General features: G+C 38.0%; 1 protein-coding gene across 1 annotated transcript in view; it reads right to left on the reverse strand.

Moving 5' to 3' along the window:
- TIAM2 (TIAM Rac1 associated GEF 2) overlaps window positions 1-18,471 on the reverse strand; it is a 194,820-nt gene that overhangs the window by 17,798 nt on the left and 158,551 nt on the right. Inside the window, 4 exon segments of the mRNA XM_042473306.1 lie at window positions 1,299-1,407; window positions 3,767-3,892; window positions 4,252-4,320; window positions 6,064-6,237. Coding sequence (XP_042329240.1) covers window positions 1,299-1,407; window positions 3,767-3,892; window positions 4,252-4,320; window positions 6,064-6,237 — 478 coding nt within the window.

Genomic DNA, 18,471 nt, shown 5'->3' on the forward strand with positions numbered 1-18,471 from the left:
TATATGTAGCGCCCCCCCCCCCCCCAGTTATCCAATAGGAGCTAGCATGGCATAATGGTTTGAGTGTTGGACTATGACTATGAGATCAGGGTTCAGTTCCCAGCTTGACCATGAAACCCACTGGTGACCTTGGGCAAGTTACATTTTCTCGGACTCAGAGGAAGACAATAGCAAATCTTCTTGGAATGAATCTTGCCAAGACAACCTAATTACACCACAAATTGGAAATGACTTGAAGTTCAATACCAGCAAAAGGGCTAAAGCTCAACTCAGGCTTGCATCCTTCCAAGGTCGCTAAAATGAGTACTCAGATTGTTGGGGGCAATTAGCTTACACTTTGTAAACTGCTTAGGGAGTGCTTAAGTGCACTGATAAGCAGTATAGAAATGTACTTGCTATTGCTATTCAACACACTTGCATTATCTAAAGTGTAGCTTACTTCTGTCAAAATCATAATATAAATATGAATATAGATATAATGATAAAAATGTGATACAAATAAAATAAATATTGAACAATGTCAGTATAACAACCCCTAGTTAAAAGTTTAACAATATCAATGATATGTTCTACTGTAAATCTTCATTATGAGGACACCTTTTACAAAGATTTCACTTCTTCGAAATAGCACCTGAAGTGCTGTACCTCATCAAAGAAAAACTGACTTTATTTTCCAATCAGAATTAATTTTGTTCCTTTTCTGTCAGTGGGTGTACTATAAGTACTATTCACATCCAAATTGACTCAAAAGTAGATGCAGCCATTTTTTAAATTCAGTACCCTCTAGAAATGTTACTCTCAAGAGTGTCATATCCTCTCAAATGCAACTCAACTTCAAATGCAATAAAATCTGACTGTGAAGCTCTCTGAATATAGTCAGATGATTTTTTAAAATCCCAAATTAATCTCTATATATGAGACACTCATATATGAAGGATATGTGAAAGGTACTTAAGAAGTAACACTTCAAGAGGAGCGATTTTTAAAACCAGGGAGGTGGGTGACACTGATGTCCATTGGGCAGTTGGGTACAGCCACCCACCTCCCTTTCTTTAAAGTAAAATTCAAGCTTCCCTACACATCTTGATTTAAATTCATGAGATGCAAATGTAGTAACAAGTCTGAGTGCACTGTGGAGAAGCCACACTCCTTAAAGTTGTCTACTACTATATTAGTAGCATCAGGAAAGAGTAAAAAAATAAAGCAAATTCATTTTATTTATGGTCTTGCCAGGAAAAATAACTGTTGATGTGCTTCAGATCTACCACATGCACAGACTATATAGTCAGGACAATTACCTCGTTCAAGAACTTTCTGGACCTTGATATGGTTTGCACAGAATCCACTGTACAGTTTGAAATGGTCAGCGTAATACAGGAAAGAACCTCCCAGAGAGAACAGCAGTTTCTGAAAATAATACCATAGAAGATTGGAGTGAAGTACCTGTATGTTTATTTTTTAGGCACTATCTAACTGTAAATAAAAAGTGCAATTATTTAAAGATCCATTCATCCTACTATAACATAACATTTATAGCATGTTTTGCAACAGACACCTAAAGTGAGGAACAACATTAAAAATCATTTAAAAACAAGCAAAATACATAGTAAGAAAACAAACAATAGGGAGCTATAAATGGAAAACTACAACAGACAATAAAGATGATTACTTTCAATAATTTTCCTTTTATGTATACTTATTTATTTAAGTTCTACAAAAGCAGAACAGTAAAAATGATGTTCCTTTATCATAACTACATTTAGTAACACCAATGCTTAGCAAAACAGTTTTGTCCTGAATATTCCTCCTGTAAAATTATTAGCAAACAACGTATTTTACCAGTGCTGGATGCAATGATTGCTACTTTGTAACTGGAGAGATTATCTGTTCTAACTGTTCTGCACATTTATTACAATATACTTTACCTTTCTGTCTTTTTCAAAGGATAATACATCTTTAGAACAATAAACAACACAAATGAACAAAAATAGTTCAACAATAATTCAATAGGTATAAATGTATGAAATAAAACTACAGTAGTATGTAGGAAAGAACAAGGCAACTTGCTTACTTTGAGGTACTGTTTTTGTTTTAAGCAGCCACAAGGTATCAAATTAATACAGTTCTAGAATGGGAGGAGAGAGTGACATGGTTGGTCCAAAAGGAATGGTGTAAAGTTACACTATTTAGGAAAAAGGAATCTTCTCTTGCTTGGAACTTTCTATAATTGAAGCCAAATTTGCTAGTATACCTTCTAAAACTTCAGCATTGACATAATAGGACTAAAGCATTTTAGCAGCTAATAGCTAAATTAATACTGAATATTTCAGTGCTAGTGGAAAAGAACCTTCATAAAATGAGTTTCCAGAATCCCTCAAAAGAATCAAATGATGACTTAGTTTTAAATTCGATTTTATGTGCAATGTGCACATGTGCCATGGTCATGGTTATCAAAAGAATCAGGAAGCCTTCTGTAATAAAACACTGGTGATTTCCGGAGAGGCAATATGGTGGGTTCTTCACTGTACCTGTCCACAAAGTTCCTTTATTTAAAGAGACTGAGTACTCACCTATCATAAAAATCTACATGATCTGTATCCTCTTCCAACAAGAAAGGGGACATGGAGAGTGTGAGGGTGAATAAACACAAAGGGAGGTTTGCATGTGAAAAGGGGATCCTTTCGATAACCAGCTTGTGAATCATATAGGGCTTAAATGGACTAATAAACTGTTTTAAAAACTGGGAATATGAGTTCCATATCAGCAAACTAGCCACTGTAGTTTAAACAAACTACAGTTTTCCTAACAGTATTCAAAAGCAACCTCTTATGCAATACCATGTGTTTTCCCAGAGCTTGGATTATCAGGGCTATACTGCCTTTACCTATGAGGAGCCACAATAAGCATGTCAGGCAAAAATGGTGTAAAGTTCTACATGCCCCTGAAGTCACTAGAGTCAACTCTAATAAAATCAAGGGTGGGCTTGATGCCTCAGATGGAATGCAGTCTTACTTCTCTCCCAGCCTCCAGCTTCCATAAGTCTACTCCTCCAACTGACTACCCAATGTCAGTCTCTTGAGAAGAGACAGAGAAGACAACAGTTCCTCCCTTGGTTTGTTATAGAAATATTGAGACAGTTCTAATTCTTACCGGGGGGTGGGGGTGGGGGTGAGTGAAAAACTAGTAACGCACAGGCCTATCTCTTATTGGCTTACCAACTTAATTTATGAAGGGAAATACACCTTTAGAGGACCTTTCAGCATAACTACATTGCTATTAAAAGTTGCCTACATTAGGGTGAGTTGAATCACAACTGGGCAGAAAAATGGCTTAGATGCAAATATGGGTCTTTCTGTATGGGGAGGTGGTAGTAGACCTTCCAATCCTCCTCAGAGTAGACTCTTGAATCCTCTAGAAATGCTACACGTTAAGGTCGGAGGACCTCATTTACCAGAGCTGCTATGGCACGGGCTAAAGGGGAGATCACTGAAAACTATACAAAAATGTTGTTCATAAGCAAAAATAAGGAATGTGTGAGAGGATACCTGCTACCTGTGGCACCTAAATCTGGATAAGTTCTAGTGACCCTAAGATACATTCACTCTATGTCCACGCATACTTATGGAAGTTTCCATCCTGTGGATTTCAATGTTAAGCATACAAAACGTCCAGTTGGAGAAAAGGTAAGGAAGGAGAAAATAAATCATAAGGAATAGGCATTACTATCAGACTATGCTACTCAGATATGTAAAGAGTTCGTATTTACCCGGAACTGAGAAGGAGTTTCAAGTATGTTAAAATCAGAACAGGAGGATATTCCGTCTTCCAGGGTCTCTAAAAATACTTTTTGAAAATCCAGCATTTCTGGCAAACTCCCAAACAAAGATTCCATCTAAAAGGAAGGGAAGAAATATCAAATATGGAGAATGCACACTGTTTATATTTTGCAGTAATACTGGCAAATAGAAGACAATTAATCTGTATGTTGCTAGAGATAAACAAAAGGATACTTAACAGTAATGAATGTATCTCATAACAGTTTTGGCACTGAATGCATAAGAACAAGGCATTTCTCAAACAAAGATTTCTTAGAACTCTTTTTGTCAGAAGTGCCGTTAGTTTTTATAACAGACATGACTAATGCAGCAGACAGAAAAACAACAACAGAGTGTGCTTTTCCCTTCATAGTGGAAATGCCTATAAAACTGCAAAAAACCAGAAAGCAGCTAAAACAACAACAAATACCCTTACCTCATCTTGAGTGAGGAAGGTCTCACTTTGAAGAGGCTCCAAGTATAATTGAAAGAGGCAGCTGAGATCCTACAATGTTTTAAAAAAATATTTTTTAAAAAAATTACAAGCTTTATAACAGTTTAACATATGATTGAAAAAGAAAAATAATCCCCTCCTAATTCAGAAGTAGTTTTCATTGGGATCCACATTTTTCTTGTCCTAGTGCTATTGTCTGAGCACTTTCCACACACTCTACTCAAGAATAACAAAATAAATAGCTATTAGTTGAGTAATGTAAAATCTGCTGTGGGAAGTACTATAGATTCATTTTAAAAAACCAATACGTATAGAGCAACTCTCTAAAATGAGGCATTGGGGGGGGGATACAAATTGCTTTAAAAGAATGCATTTTTTTATAGTTGAGGGTTTTTTTTTGTTTGTTTTTTGCTTTATGTGGCCATGTTCTAGAAGAGTTTATTCCTGACATTTTGTCAGCACGTGGGGCTGGCATCTTCAGATTCTCTTAAGATGCCAGCCACAGATGCTAGCGAAACATCAAGAATAAACTCTTATAAAACATGGCCACATAGCTCGAAAAACCCACAAAAAATTATGGATGCCAGCCATGAAAGCTTTCAACTTCACGTTGGAATGCATTTTCTTAGGGAAAGTACCTTGGGGGCAATGTAACAAATACAAGGAGTGTACAAGTACCAAGGAAAACTGTCAGTTGCCTTTAAGAGTAATTTTTCTAAGCTCTGTGGTAGGCAGGCCAAGCCAACAACATACAGGTGGGTAAGCCATTGTCTTATTGTCACTCCTTCTTGTCCCCTCTTCCAATCCTTTTACCATCTTCTTTCTCCATGCCCCTGCTGAAAATCACCCCTTTCAACCAATAAGGAAATGGTCCAGATTGGAGTTTTTACCTCTGAAAGTCTAAATGAAATGGTAAAATTAGTGAATCATTAGCTTTTCCTTCCCCAGGATAATAGGAACAATAACATTTATTTATAAATGTGTATCTCGTGTTTCTCCCTGTATGGAATCCAAAGTGGCACAGAACATTTTAGAAGCACAGTATGGTGAAGATGAACCAGCAGTGTTTACATAACACTTTTAGTGACCAATGCAACTTGCACATGCCACATCCAGCCCACAGACAGAGTCAGATCAGTACTGTCAGCCCCACATTACAGATGGGATATGGAGTGCTCAGAGCAGCTCACCTTTCGCTCCTTAGTGAGTTCATGCTAGGTGCAAGCTCACCCTCTTAACCACTATGCTATACCATAATGTAAATATTTATAGATATTCTTAGCAAAAACTTTTTAACTTTTTAGCAAGGAAAATCTGAAATCTCAGGAAAACATTCTAAAGATTTGCACAGAGACATTTCTAAGTATTCATCCAGTATGAAAGGAGCTGCACTTGCAATTGAGAGACCCAGGACACATGGCTAAGGCTTTGGGGAGTGCTATCACATATCCCTCAGATTTTGTATCTTTTACTCCTAGGAAAATAATAATCATGGTAATTCACATAATAACAACTGGGACAGATCTGAAGATACTCCAAGGATGGTTGTTTTATTAGCAAAAAAAGCCCAAAATGTTACAGCAAAAAAATGTTCCAAGCTTTTTTAGTAATAAAATAAGGATCTTTTGAGTATCTTGAGACCTGCACCTCCAGTTTCTTCTGTGGATTCCATTATATGCCCCCCAGTTTCTGCTTCTTTTACATCAAATTGCTGATCAATATCTGGCAAGGGACTACTAAAACAGGGAGAAAGAACTCCAGGGGAAAATGAATACTGCAAAACCTTCATGTTACCTTTACATAGGATTTCTCTGTGTCCACAAGCTCCTGAATGACCTTTCGAAGTCTGTCAGCATCTGTAAGTTGTCGTGTCAGTGGTTTTAGCAGGGGGGTGTCCTTTACTGCTTCCATACCATTTACTTGAGCTTCATGGAAGTGTGGGCACAACACTGAAATTTGTTCAGCACTCTGCAAGTTGAAAATAATACATATCTGTTTACTACATTTTGGTCACAAGTTAATTTTGACTTCTTTATGACACACAAACACATCAGCTAAGGAGTTCCTTTTCTAGTAGTACAAGCTAACTATGGCACATGAACTGAAATGCAATGTGTGTGTTACCGCAGCTTATGTCTATAATCAGTGGTGGGGGGGCCCTGTGACTTCAAATCCTATTAGTTCCAGACACACCGTGCCAGTGAAGATGGCTGGAAGGTATTACAATCCAACAAGTTCCAGATGTTCACAGATTATGCTCTAAATGGTAACAAGATTATACTCTAGTTCTTAAGTAGGCAGCATGTGGGCTTCCACACATTAGACTTCAACTTCCATCTGTCCTGGTCAGCTTAAACAAAGATGAAGGATGATAGGAGTCATAGTTCTAAATCATTTGGATGATGTTGGCCATCCTTGTCCTAATTGCTAAACAGCTTATTTTACACACACACACACACACACACACACACACACACCCTTTATATCCTTGTTCAAAACCAAAAGTAGGCAACTTGCTGGTCTCAAGATACTTTATACTGTGACTTGTGTCACCAGCATTTTGCTGTGCTGGGTGGAGCTTATAGATGCTGTAGACAGAAACATCTGGAAGACGTTATTTATTTATTTATTTATTTATTTCATTTCCTTTAGATGCTGCTTTTCTCCTCAGCGAGACCGAAGGCATTTCACAGACAAAACATTTAAAATCTCAATAAAATTCAAAACAATAAAAATACCTACACTCAATATAAAATCATAAAAATATACAAAAGTTAAAAACAAACTAAAAATCCACCTGCTCCATAAAAACCACCCTGCTATGCATTATACACCAAATGCCTTCCTGCATAAAAATGTTTTTACCTGATGGCGAAAGGCCAGCAAGGGGGGGTGGCAGCCTAGCCTCTCGTGGAAGGAGTTCCAGAGGCTGAGAGCAGCCACCAAGAAGGCTCTCTCTCGTGTGCTCACCAAGTGAGCCTGTCATCTTGACAGGACCGAGAGAAAGCCTTCTCCTGAAAATCTTAGGGCTCTAGCAGGCTCATATGGGGAGATAGGTCTCTCAAACACTGGACTTATTGGTCATGACCAGCACTTTGAATTGTGCCCAGAAACAAACCAGTAAGCAGGGAAGCTGTTTTAACAAGGGAGTTACAAGTTCCCTGTAGTAAGATGCTAATTTCCATTGATATATATATATATATATGAGAATGGTGATGATTTCCTGGTTTCATTTATTGACTGAGACATGCATAGCAGGAACATTCAGAATGGAAAGGATTTTGAAAGTGCTTAGACCTAGCTTTTTCCTTTTAGGTTCCTGATATTATTTTTATAGTACTATTGTTCAGGCACTGGAAAATACACAATAAAGTCTAATATCTAAAGATCAGCCATTGAATGTTACCTACAACAGTACATCTCTTAGCCCACAAATATGAGCCAACTAGTTGGCCAACAGAAAGGTATTAAAAGCAGAAATACATAATTTGAAATGTGGAATGGTCTTTCAACATTACACAGAAAAAATGCATAATTTTAACCAGCCTATGTTAGTGCAGAGGGCCTTCAGCCTAAATTTGACCTATAAACTTACAGCTCACATTAAAGCAAGCCTTTTTTTTAAAGTTCAGAAACAAGGTTAGTCAATGTTAATTTAGCCCCCAAACTAGACTTTACTCTTTTTCAAAGAAAGCCAATTTAGTTCTTAATTACATCATGCTTCAACCCAGAATTTTAAACAGCTTTGCCCAAGTGGTTGCTTTGTAGATAGGCAGTGAGTCTTGCTCTTTAATTGCAGTCATTTCAAAGGTAAGTGATCCACAATAATACTGAACAGATCTGTAGGTCATATGACATTGAAAATGGAGAAAATCTAGACTATAGCATTTCAGTTCACATATGCATTGAAAACCTGCAACATGAAAAGAAAAAGAATAAATCATGCAGAAGGCCTCTAAGACCACATTAAAAAAGTAAAAATCTCACTGATCTCACTTTAATGCACATTTATACCACTAGAAACCTCAAAAAATGTAAATTTGAGGAACAATTAAAAAGAGTCAGAGCATGAGCATGATCATGAGGAAGAGACTTTGCAAGGACATCCTACCAAGACTCTTGTAACCTGCACTCATTTTATGTTTACTAAATCCATGTATTACAGGAGTTTCATCTAGTCTCATTCTCCTCCTGTACGTATCTACAGAACAGAAATGAGATGGAAGCAAATATTTGGCATGTCCAGGGTTGCCATGTTTTGGTCCCTCATACCCAGGCATCTAATTTATGTATTTTGCAAATTATTATAATTATACATACTATTAATTAGCATTCCAAATATGCAAATTCAACACTTTAATCATTGCACTTTTTCTACTATTATGTTTCATCCTCAGTACCAGTACCAGTCTAAGACCTCTTTTTCTTCTTCTTTCCCCCGCTTTCTGGTGTGAGAAGAGGGAAACTTCCAAGTAGCTCCGGAGAGTGAATGGATTCCATTCATGAAGTCGAAGGCTTTCATGGCCGGCATCCAGTTTTTGTGGATTTTTCAGGCTATATGGCCGTGGTCTCCATTTACTCTCTTGAAGCTGTTTAGAAGCAAAGTTCCACTGTGCTGCCTAGCCCAAGGCTCAAGATGCCGACAGAACCTACATATAACAGAAGGCCATCTCTGCTTGCCCTATTCCTTTCCTGCGTTCTGGGCCTGTAGGGAGAAAAAATAAGGTGGCAATGCTACACCTGTGCAGTAGCAACCAGAGCCTGCAGGGTGGAATGAGGTTCCCAGCAGTGCCACTACCACATTTTAATCTAACTATTGGCCTGCAATGAAGGAGAAATCCAGGATTTATTGATTCAACTAGCCCAAGTGGCCAGGATATTTTTTAGTCCCTTCAATTCAGGTTTTTGCAAGTTTTCTGGGGAAAATGGCAACCGTATCATACAACAAAAGCTTGCTCCAGCCTGGGGCTCTCCAGATGTCTTGAATGACAATTTTTACTTACAAAGACATGCCTACCTCATTCTGCCCATCTACATCTACTTTTTTTCTGCTCATCTCCACTCCATTCCCACCCCATATATACACATGCAAATACAGGAGATGACAAAATGAATTTTTACTCCAATTCCATGCCTTTTGCAGCTCTGTGTGTGTGCGTGTGTGCACACGTGTGTGCATGTACACATGGCTGCAAGTTACCTGTTGTCATATGGTGACTCCATGAATCTCATAGGGTTTTCTAAGGTAAGGATGACTCAGAGGTAGCTTTGTCAGTTCCTTCCTTTGAAATATAGCCTACAGCACCTGATATTTGTTGACAGTCCCCTATCCAAATACTAACCAGGGCTGACCCTGCTTTGCTTCCAAGGTCAGACAGGATCTGTCACCTTTAGGGTATTTATGCCTATTTACAAAAAGTTAATTCACCATAATAAAGGAAAAGAAGAAAATGTTACCAACATGATCTGAAATAAACACTGCAGAATGTTTTGCTCTAACACCTTGCCAAATCCTTTGAGAGCTGCTATTTCCAGCTCTTCAATTCCCAGTTCTCTTAACCCAACTGACCAACTGCATCACAGCTCAAGCTGTATGCCTAGGCTTGCTTGAAGAAGTGCTGGAGATTCAGAATCTTGCAAAATGACACTTTTCTTCTCACTTAAACTGATTCAGTTTTTAACATACCAGCTACTGAGGACACCAACAAATACCAAGTGCCATAGGCTTATATTTCAGAGGAAGGAACTGGCAAAACTACCTCTGAGTAGTCCTTGCCTAAGAAAACCCTATGAAATTCATGGAATTGCCATAAGTAGAGAGGGACCTTGAAGCACATACACACATACTGGGGACACAGGAAGGATGGTCAGTTTCATGATACCTAGAGGAAATGGGCTTTTAACCTTTTCCCCACCTCACCATGGCTTTGAAACAGTAACCAATGAAAGAGCATTCCCTCACATTGCCAGGAAAGGGCTGAAGCCAAGTCTCACAATCCTGATCCTAACTACGCCCCCCACCAACTGGTATTTAGAAACAAAAAACGTTATCTCAAATGTGAGTACATATTGTATATAGCTTGACCCTATGTTGGAAATTTAGATGCAGTGAATTAACATTGTCATTCTCTTCAACCCTTAAAAGTTCAACATTTCTTAATGATACATTTCTCTGTTACTTGAGTCTAAAACAACATCCTCTCTTTTGATTACTAGTTGTCAATGGATCTTCCCACCCACTCCAGTCTTCTTAAATGGTTTCTCTATTTTCTTATTTAAACTCATTCACACCAGTTTTCCTGATTTCTTGTTATTTAGTTTTCAAGTCTGTACAAAAGGATTTTCCTCTATTAAAAAAAAAACTCTGTGCATAGGAATTAAGTAGGTACTTGAAGAAAACAATGATCGTTAATGTATCACTGACCAGCAGATTAAACAAGTTAGCCTGTGCTCTTGTTGTTTAAGCCCTGTTATCTTCCCATTTAAATGCCTTTCATTTCACAAGGCCAATGCAGAACACTCAGTAACATCTGTCAGAGATAAGTGACAGGAAAAAAGACTGCCTTTTTTTAAATCTTTCCAAGAAGTTGGCAGAAAGATGAGAAATATGGTCAGTATCAGCATTTTTATAACAAACCACACCTAAAAACAATGTCAGCTTTAGTCCTCAATTTGTCATTTGAGGATGTAGGATATTAACTTGTCTTAAAAAAGGAAAGTGAAATGTTACCAATGCGGATACAAATAAATCAGAATGACTAGATATTGACTGTGACAACAATGAGCTTTTTCAAATTCAGTCTGTGTCATCAGACTTGTTTGTTCAAGGCTGACTTCATTTGTGACACAGTTGTCAAATTCATTGAGTATCACACCTCAAGTAACTCAACATCCTAGTCACTACTTCTGAAACTGCAGATTTCAGAGTTTTCTTAAAATAAATGTGTGCACAACTGCACCCAAGCATCCCCTCCAAAAAATCAGATGAAATGTACCTACAGAATTTCCCACATATGAGTCTTAGGATCTTAGGGGTGGCCCTTTCTCCATCTGATTATCTTCCCAAGCTCATCTGGAGAGGACAAGAGAAAGAACTTTCTCAATGACTCTTAAGCTATAGAACTTCCTCCAGTGAGAAGTTGAGCCAGATCTCCCTCTGCAGGCAAAGAGATTCCTATTTAGAGAGGGCTTCAGCCTTTAATCTGGTTGGGGTAGAAGGATGTGCAAAGGGCATGCTGTTTCAATATGCAATATGTGTTCTAGGTGTTTTTAATTCTTTAACAATCTTCTTAATGTTTTAAATTCTTTGTATTGTTTTAAACTTAATGTTTTAATTATATTGGTAGTTATGTTATAACTTTTGTACAATGTAGTGTTTTAATTATTTTGTTTTAACATATATTGGTTACAATCCTGTATAGCTCAGCAAAGCTTAGCAGGTCCATATATGAACCTACATTAGGTTGACCCATATACCACCCCCAATTCACTGAACAGACTCTGAAGCCACACCTTCTGCACAGCCATTGCCTACTTTGTGGAGAGCAAGCAGGATGGCAGTAGCATGAAGCTATGTCTCCATAAATAAGAAGCCCTGTGACCTCCAAAGGAACCTGGTGGATCTCATTGCTGATGTCATACTTTTGCATCTGGCTAGAAAAGATGCTACTGTGATCCTATCCATTCCTCACAAACTGGGAATGGACATGCAAGGGAATGGCCATCAAGGGGCTTCAGAGGCTGTTCATCACATGGGGAGGGGGTATCTTTGGGCACTGAAGAGGGAGGAAGGAAACACCAACCCATGCAGCACCCCACAAATGACATACACATGATGTATGCATATACTATCCCTAACAGGATGCCAGCCATTGTAAGATGCTTTGGTCCCACTTTGGAAGAAAGGTGGGATACAAATTAAATCAACCCATCAATCAATCATCCTGTTAATAGTTGGATTTATCTTTTGCTTGCATAAATATTGTAAGATAAAATATAAAAGCAAAAAGGGGGAGGAAATGTGGTATAATAGTTTAAAAGAGGAAATGCAGAGACATCCATATCCACATTATGCCTCTTTCATAAATTACACTATTTCCTATTGGAGCATTTCTGTTGAATTCTTAGAACTGATGGCCACAAAGGATGGTAAACGGCAGGATATGATGGAGATTGTGTAACATATTGCTAATATATACACATCCTCCTGACTCTTGGGAGCAAGGATTTTATAAGTCTTTATTATATCAACAGAAATAAAGATATGAAGGATCCATAAAACCTTTCCAGCTGTAGCTAAAACCATTTATTCCTGGATGCGCCTAGGAATGCCTGCAATGAGGCCTGATTTAATCATCTTTTTAAATTTTATATGACCATCTTTACCAGTAAACATACCTTCTAACCAAAGTACTTTAAAGCACAAACACTTTTAAGGTGGTTTGTTAAAGACAGGTGGCTTCCTGTCAAGAGGGAAGAAACGTTTCCTGAATTATCCAGATGTTATATTGAATAGAAACACATGTTTCTGTTCAAAGGTAAGACCACACAAGAAATGCCAGCAGTTCACAGATGAGAACAACCATCAGTGTTTGGCTTCTCTTCTTTCTTAGTATTTTTAAAGTGTATGCAGACCATTCCTCCCTTAATGTTGGCATGTGAAACTAGGAGATGTAGTAAGAAACAACTAAGCTAATGTACTGGCTATAGGTCAGATGATTTTGTCCATAATTATAAAATTAAATATTTCTCTAAAAATGTAGATACATTGCTGCAGGGTAGATATAGAATGCAACTATGATAAATGTTCCCTAATCTAAGGAAAACGCAGCTCAGGAATTCAGTTCTAACACTTTGAGATCTGCAGCTGGTTATAATAAAAGGTCGATACAGAACTCAGACAAGATGATTCTTTTTAAGCAGTCCTAATGGGCTGCTAAAAATTATCTAGTCTCAGTTGGGGGGGAGCAATGCTGGATCAATGCTTCAAATTCAGTACCTTTTCTTAGCAAACAACCCACTGCTGGGATAGATCATCACCACCCAAATGAGACAGTACAAAGTAATATTTACTGTGAAGAACCTCAGAACTAAGGTTATTGGATGACTATTGCTATAAAACATGCTTCCAGGGAAATACTGAAAAAAATTATTTGGTATTAATGCATCAGAAAGGATGTAAGAAGTTAACTCTCTCTTTCCAGCACCTCTATGGTACTTGGAGGAAACTGTACTTTAGAACTGCCTACAATTCAGGCAGTCAAGAGCACCTGTTATCAGCTTCGGCTGATATGCCAGCTGTGCCCTTTCCTGGAACGGGGTGACCTCGAAACTGTAGTACCTGCGCTGGTAACCTCAAGACTTGATTTTTGCAATGCGCTCTACATGGGGTTGCCCTTGTGCCTAGTCCAGAAACTCCAGTTGATACAGAATTTGGCAGCCAGGTTGGTCACAGGAACAGCAAGGAGTGACCATATAACACCAATATTGAAGTCACTCCACTGGCTGCCTATTAGTTTCCGGGCACAGTACAAGGTGTTGGTTATCACCTTTAAAGTCCTACATGGCTTGGGCCCAACCTATCTAAGGGATCGCCTGCTTCCATACAATCTGCCCCGTACTCTCGGGTCCTCTGGGAGGAATTTACTACAGCCCTTAAAGACCAGGTTGACGGCAACCTCCCAGAGGACATTTTCTGCAGCCGCTCCTAATTTATGGAATGGCCTGCCGGATGAGATCTGTCAAATTACCAATCTAGAGAGCTTCAAAAAAGCCAATAAGACGGATCTCTTCCAGCAGGCCTTCCCGGAATAAAATACTCGGCCACGAATAAAACCTCCCATCTATTGAACTCTGCGCCCATGATTATTATTTGGATTAATTGGATTTTAGCATGTTAGTTTTAATCTTATATTGTTTAATCTTGTTTTTGGTGGGGGGGGTACTATGCATATATGGATGCATTTTAGCTTGTTGTACACAGCTTTGATTGCCTGGCAAAAAGTGGGATAGAAATAAAAATTTTATTATTTATTATTATTTAATTCTGCAAGTTCAAGGGTAACTCACATGCAAATCTGTCCTTTGCTCATTTGCAGGGAGATCTCAGATGCTTCTGCCACATAATGTAAACACCTGAATAACTGCAACACTCATTTGTCTTTTTAAGTTATTGATCTTTGTATTCAAGTACATTTATTGCCATTTCCAGACTTGTCTTTCAGAATAAAGAGCAATATTCAGTGAAATATTTCCACATGGGGAAGCAGACCTGTCTGCTCATATCAAGAGTGAGTAGGCAAATCACATCCATGTCTGATTGCAGATTGTTGGTTCATACATGCTACTCCCAATCTAAATCTCAATATATATTGAAATAAGAAGCCAAGAGTAAACCTCTTTGAAAGCAGTGCCATGTACATCAAAGGCGTCTTTATTTATTCTGTATTTATACTCCTGGTTGGGTATACAAATCTTTTCCCCTAAATTAGAGTAGATGGATGCAATCCTGCAATCACTGGAGATGGTATTTTAAGAATTACTGTAGAAACTCACGTATAAGTCTAGAAATTTTAGTCTATTCATTCATGTGTCAATGTAGGTACTATACTTTAACGCTCTCTCTCTCTCAAAAAAAGGAGCCATCTCCTAGTGAAAGGCAAGAGTATAATCTGTCCTGGAAGGACTGACCTCCACCCACCCACCAACTGTTTCATCCATCCAGCTTTTAAAGTGAGAATAAACAAATATGGAATTTTGTAAATTCTCTGGCATTGTTTTTATTTCCTTCAACCTTTAGATCCTTTGGTGCATGCTCCTAACTTTTACCTTTGACTCATCCATGAGTCATATCAAAATCACTATTTTGGCCCCCAAACCTGCCTGTGACTTATACACGAGGTTGACTTATAGTATATATTGTAGGCAGAGGAATCCATTTCAGTATCCAAAGATAGAGTCAGCTTGATCAAAATGTTACATTAGAAATATATTCCTCTGCTATCAATGTAGCAGTAATTTATACTTTGCAAAATGTATTAACTTGCTGTTAAAGAGCTCACATACTTCTCAAATATAATTTTGAACTATAGCAGTAAGGTGCAGAAGTGAGACATGGCTATACATTTTGCAAAGAACTCTGAAATAGCTCCATTGTTGCAATTTGATTTTTAAAAATTAGTAGCCTTGTTTTTAACACAAGTCTCAAACACAATTGTGTTATAAAAGAACAAAAAGCGAAGCAAATCTCAAGATCAAGGGTTCATCTATTAACATTTAAGCATGCATTTGATAGACAGACTTAACTCTTATATACATTTTCTCTTCTTTTTAGCCTTTCTAATTCTGCATTTCAAATTGGTTCAAACAATTTAAAAACAATAACATAGAGAACCAACTTACCCTTGAAATTGTCCTCTGCAGGGACCCATAAACTGATAATGTATGCTGCTTTGTCTTCCTTCCCAAAGCTAAGCTTTTAACTCTTGTTTTGTTTTGCCTGAGGGCAAGCATTGTAGCTTTTCAGAATGATACTTTTACATACCCAAAAGCAAGGTGAACAAACACTGGTATAGTCCTCAGACGTGCACCGATACCTTGTCTAGCAGTCACGTTGTGCAGTGGCATATCATAACCTGATATGTTGCTGTCCTGCATATAACTGAGCTAAACAATATATTGGAAAGATGACACCATTCCATTTGCAAATTAACAAAATTAATCCTCTTCTAGAGAAAAAATGTCAAAGTGTATTTGGACATTTAAAGGATTTTTTTTAAAAAGAAAAGCTAAAATGTACACAAACTATTGTACAAACGTTAAAAGTAATAAACAGAATGCTCAAATTCATCTTGCATTCTTTTGGCTTTTTTAAATAAGCAAAAAGGATGCAAGATGGATTTGATCATTCTGTCATTCAAATCCAGGGAGGAAGCTACCAGTTAACAAAGCCAATGAAAATTTACTCCATAAACAAATATACATACACAGTACTAATCTAAATTGACAGGTATGGAGGAAATGGACAGGATGGATGGCTGTGAAAGTCAGATTAAGATTTCAATTATACACCCTGTTTGAACATTCAAGCTGTTTTGGAAAGGTAGGAAGACAGTAGTAGAGTCAATGAGATATTTTGTTTATAGAATTGTTCTTGTCCTTTGGTAGAACTCATTTGATGTAACTGCATCAATAAAAAATCTAAGCTGTGCTCATTAATAAATTGGTGTTTGAAAGGGCATTTATCTCCCCACACTTTGGTGTACCTTACATAACAGTCCCTGTTTTAACTGTAGATTTGTGTTACTTGTTTATGACTTTTTAAAAATATACAGCAAACTTGTTTGGGGACCTGCTATAAAGATGAGATTAAAATATTTCAAATAAATATATGGGGTTACTTTTGGAGCACTTTGAGAGTATTTTAGTATGCATTTCTAGCATAATGTTATGTGAAAACTGTTGAATGATAGCAGAGCTTACATTAAAAATTTAATGTAATAAAAATATAATACAAAGAGCAATTTCTGGAACTGCTCAAATCATGGTACAGAGCAATAGCAGAGAACTTTGTGCTCAGTGTACTTTTATTTGGGATGAAAGAATATCACAGGTGCTTCAGAAGATGCTGAGGAATAATCAATTGTTTTCTCTACACTAAAAGCATGAGGCGGTTTACAGAAGCATTCCCCAACCTGGTGCCCCTGCCAGATGTGTTTGCCCGTGACACATACTGGCAGTATGGCCAATAGTTGTGGGTTATTCAGGCTATAGTCCAACACTTCTGCAGAGCAATGGTTGAAGAAGCCTGGATTAATTATTAATATGAAGATTCCAAGATGGGGCTGCAGTACTCCCAAAGAGCTTCAGAGAAGCACTAGCTGTTTCCATATATGAGTCAGAAAATGTGTGTGTGCATGTGCCTTCGAGTCTCTTGTTGACTTACAGCAACCCAATGAATTTCACAGGGTGTTCTTAGGCAAGGAATCCTCAGAGGTAGTTTTGCCAGTTCCTTCCTCTGAAATATAGCCTACAGCACCAGGTGTTCATTAACAGTCTCCTGTCCAAGAACTAATTAGAGCTAACTCTGCTTAGATTCCAAGATCAGATGGGATCTGCTGCCTTTAAGACAATGGTTATCAACCTTTGGGTCTCCAGATGGTTTGGACTTCAATTCCTAGAAGTCCCAGTCAGCATGTTCATTGTTCAGGAATTCTGGGAGTTGAAGTCTCAAAAATCTAGAGGATCAAAGGTTGAGAACCATTGCTTTAAGGTATTCAGGACAAGTGCATTTGTACTGGAGTCCCATGATGCCCCAAAAAGTCAATGGATTACAGAGAGACTCTTGGTACAAAGAATCATATGCATGCCTGGAATATCCCCCTCCCCTACACACACCTTATACCATGCATCCATGTGCAAACATATGGCCCAGTTTTCAGAATAAATCACATAGTCGACACGTAAATAACCATCACTCCAAGGAGCAACCATGATCTTCAGAATTACAACCATTGTCTCTGAAAAGCTGACACAGTTTTTAGAGTGCCTGCATAGATATTCTGAGCTCTACTAAAATTCTTTCCGATCAGAAAATCTGCCGTTCAGTTAGCTCAGTGATTCCCAAACTTTGGCCCTCCGGATGTTTTGAACATCAGATCCCAGAAGCCCCAGCCTTGGCCATCATCCAGGGATTCTGGGAACTGAGGTCTGAAATACTGGGAGGACCTGAAATCTGAGAGTCACTGAACTAGCTGAACATTGTTTAGTAATATCATGTTAAGACCAATATTTTTATTGGTGTTATTTATATATGTGTATATAAACAGTGGCAGAGCAAGGCAATGCTCCAAGTAGACCCTTCTACTTTCTTCCGCTGAAGTGAATGGCACATACGCATGCACACAAACCAAACAGAAGGTAAAGGTGCACAGATCTGGGGGTAGTAGAGCTACAGAGATTGGTTTCCTGTCCAGATAGAAGTTTGTTTTCGTTTTTGTTTTTACTTTGAAATTCAGGTTTTCAGTTTTAAAAAAAATACAGAACAATGGTCTGAAACGACCACTGAGATAAAGACCTACAAAAGAAACAAAAGCTTATCCCACCACCCTCAAGGTAGTCATTGAGGCTAAACTCATCTCAATGCTCCTCCAAAATTTAATGGACAGTCTTGAGACCTAGGCCAGTTCCTATATACATTGTTGT

Source organism: Sceloporus undulatus, chromosome 1, assembly GCF_019175285.1.
Source record: "Sceloporus undulatus isolate JIND9_A2432 ecotype Alabama chromosome 1, SceUnd_v1.1, whole genome shotgun sequence".
NCBI classification, from domain to species: domain Eukaryota; kingdom Metazoa; phylum Chordata; class Lepidosauria; order Squamata; family Phrynosomatidae; genus Sceloporus; species Sceloporus undulatus.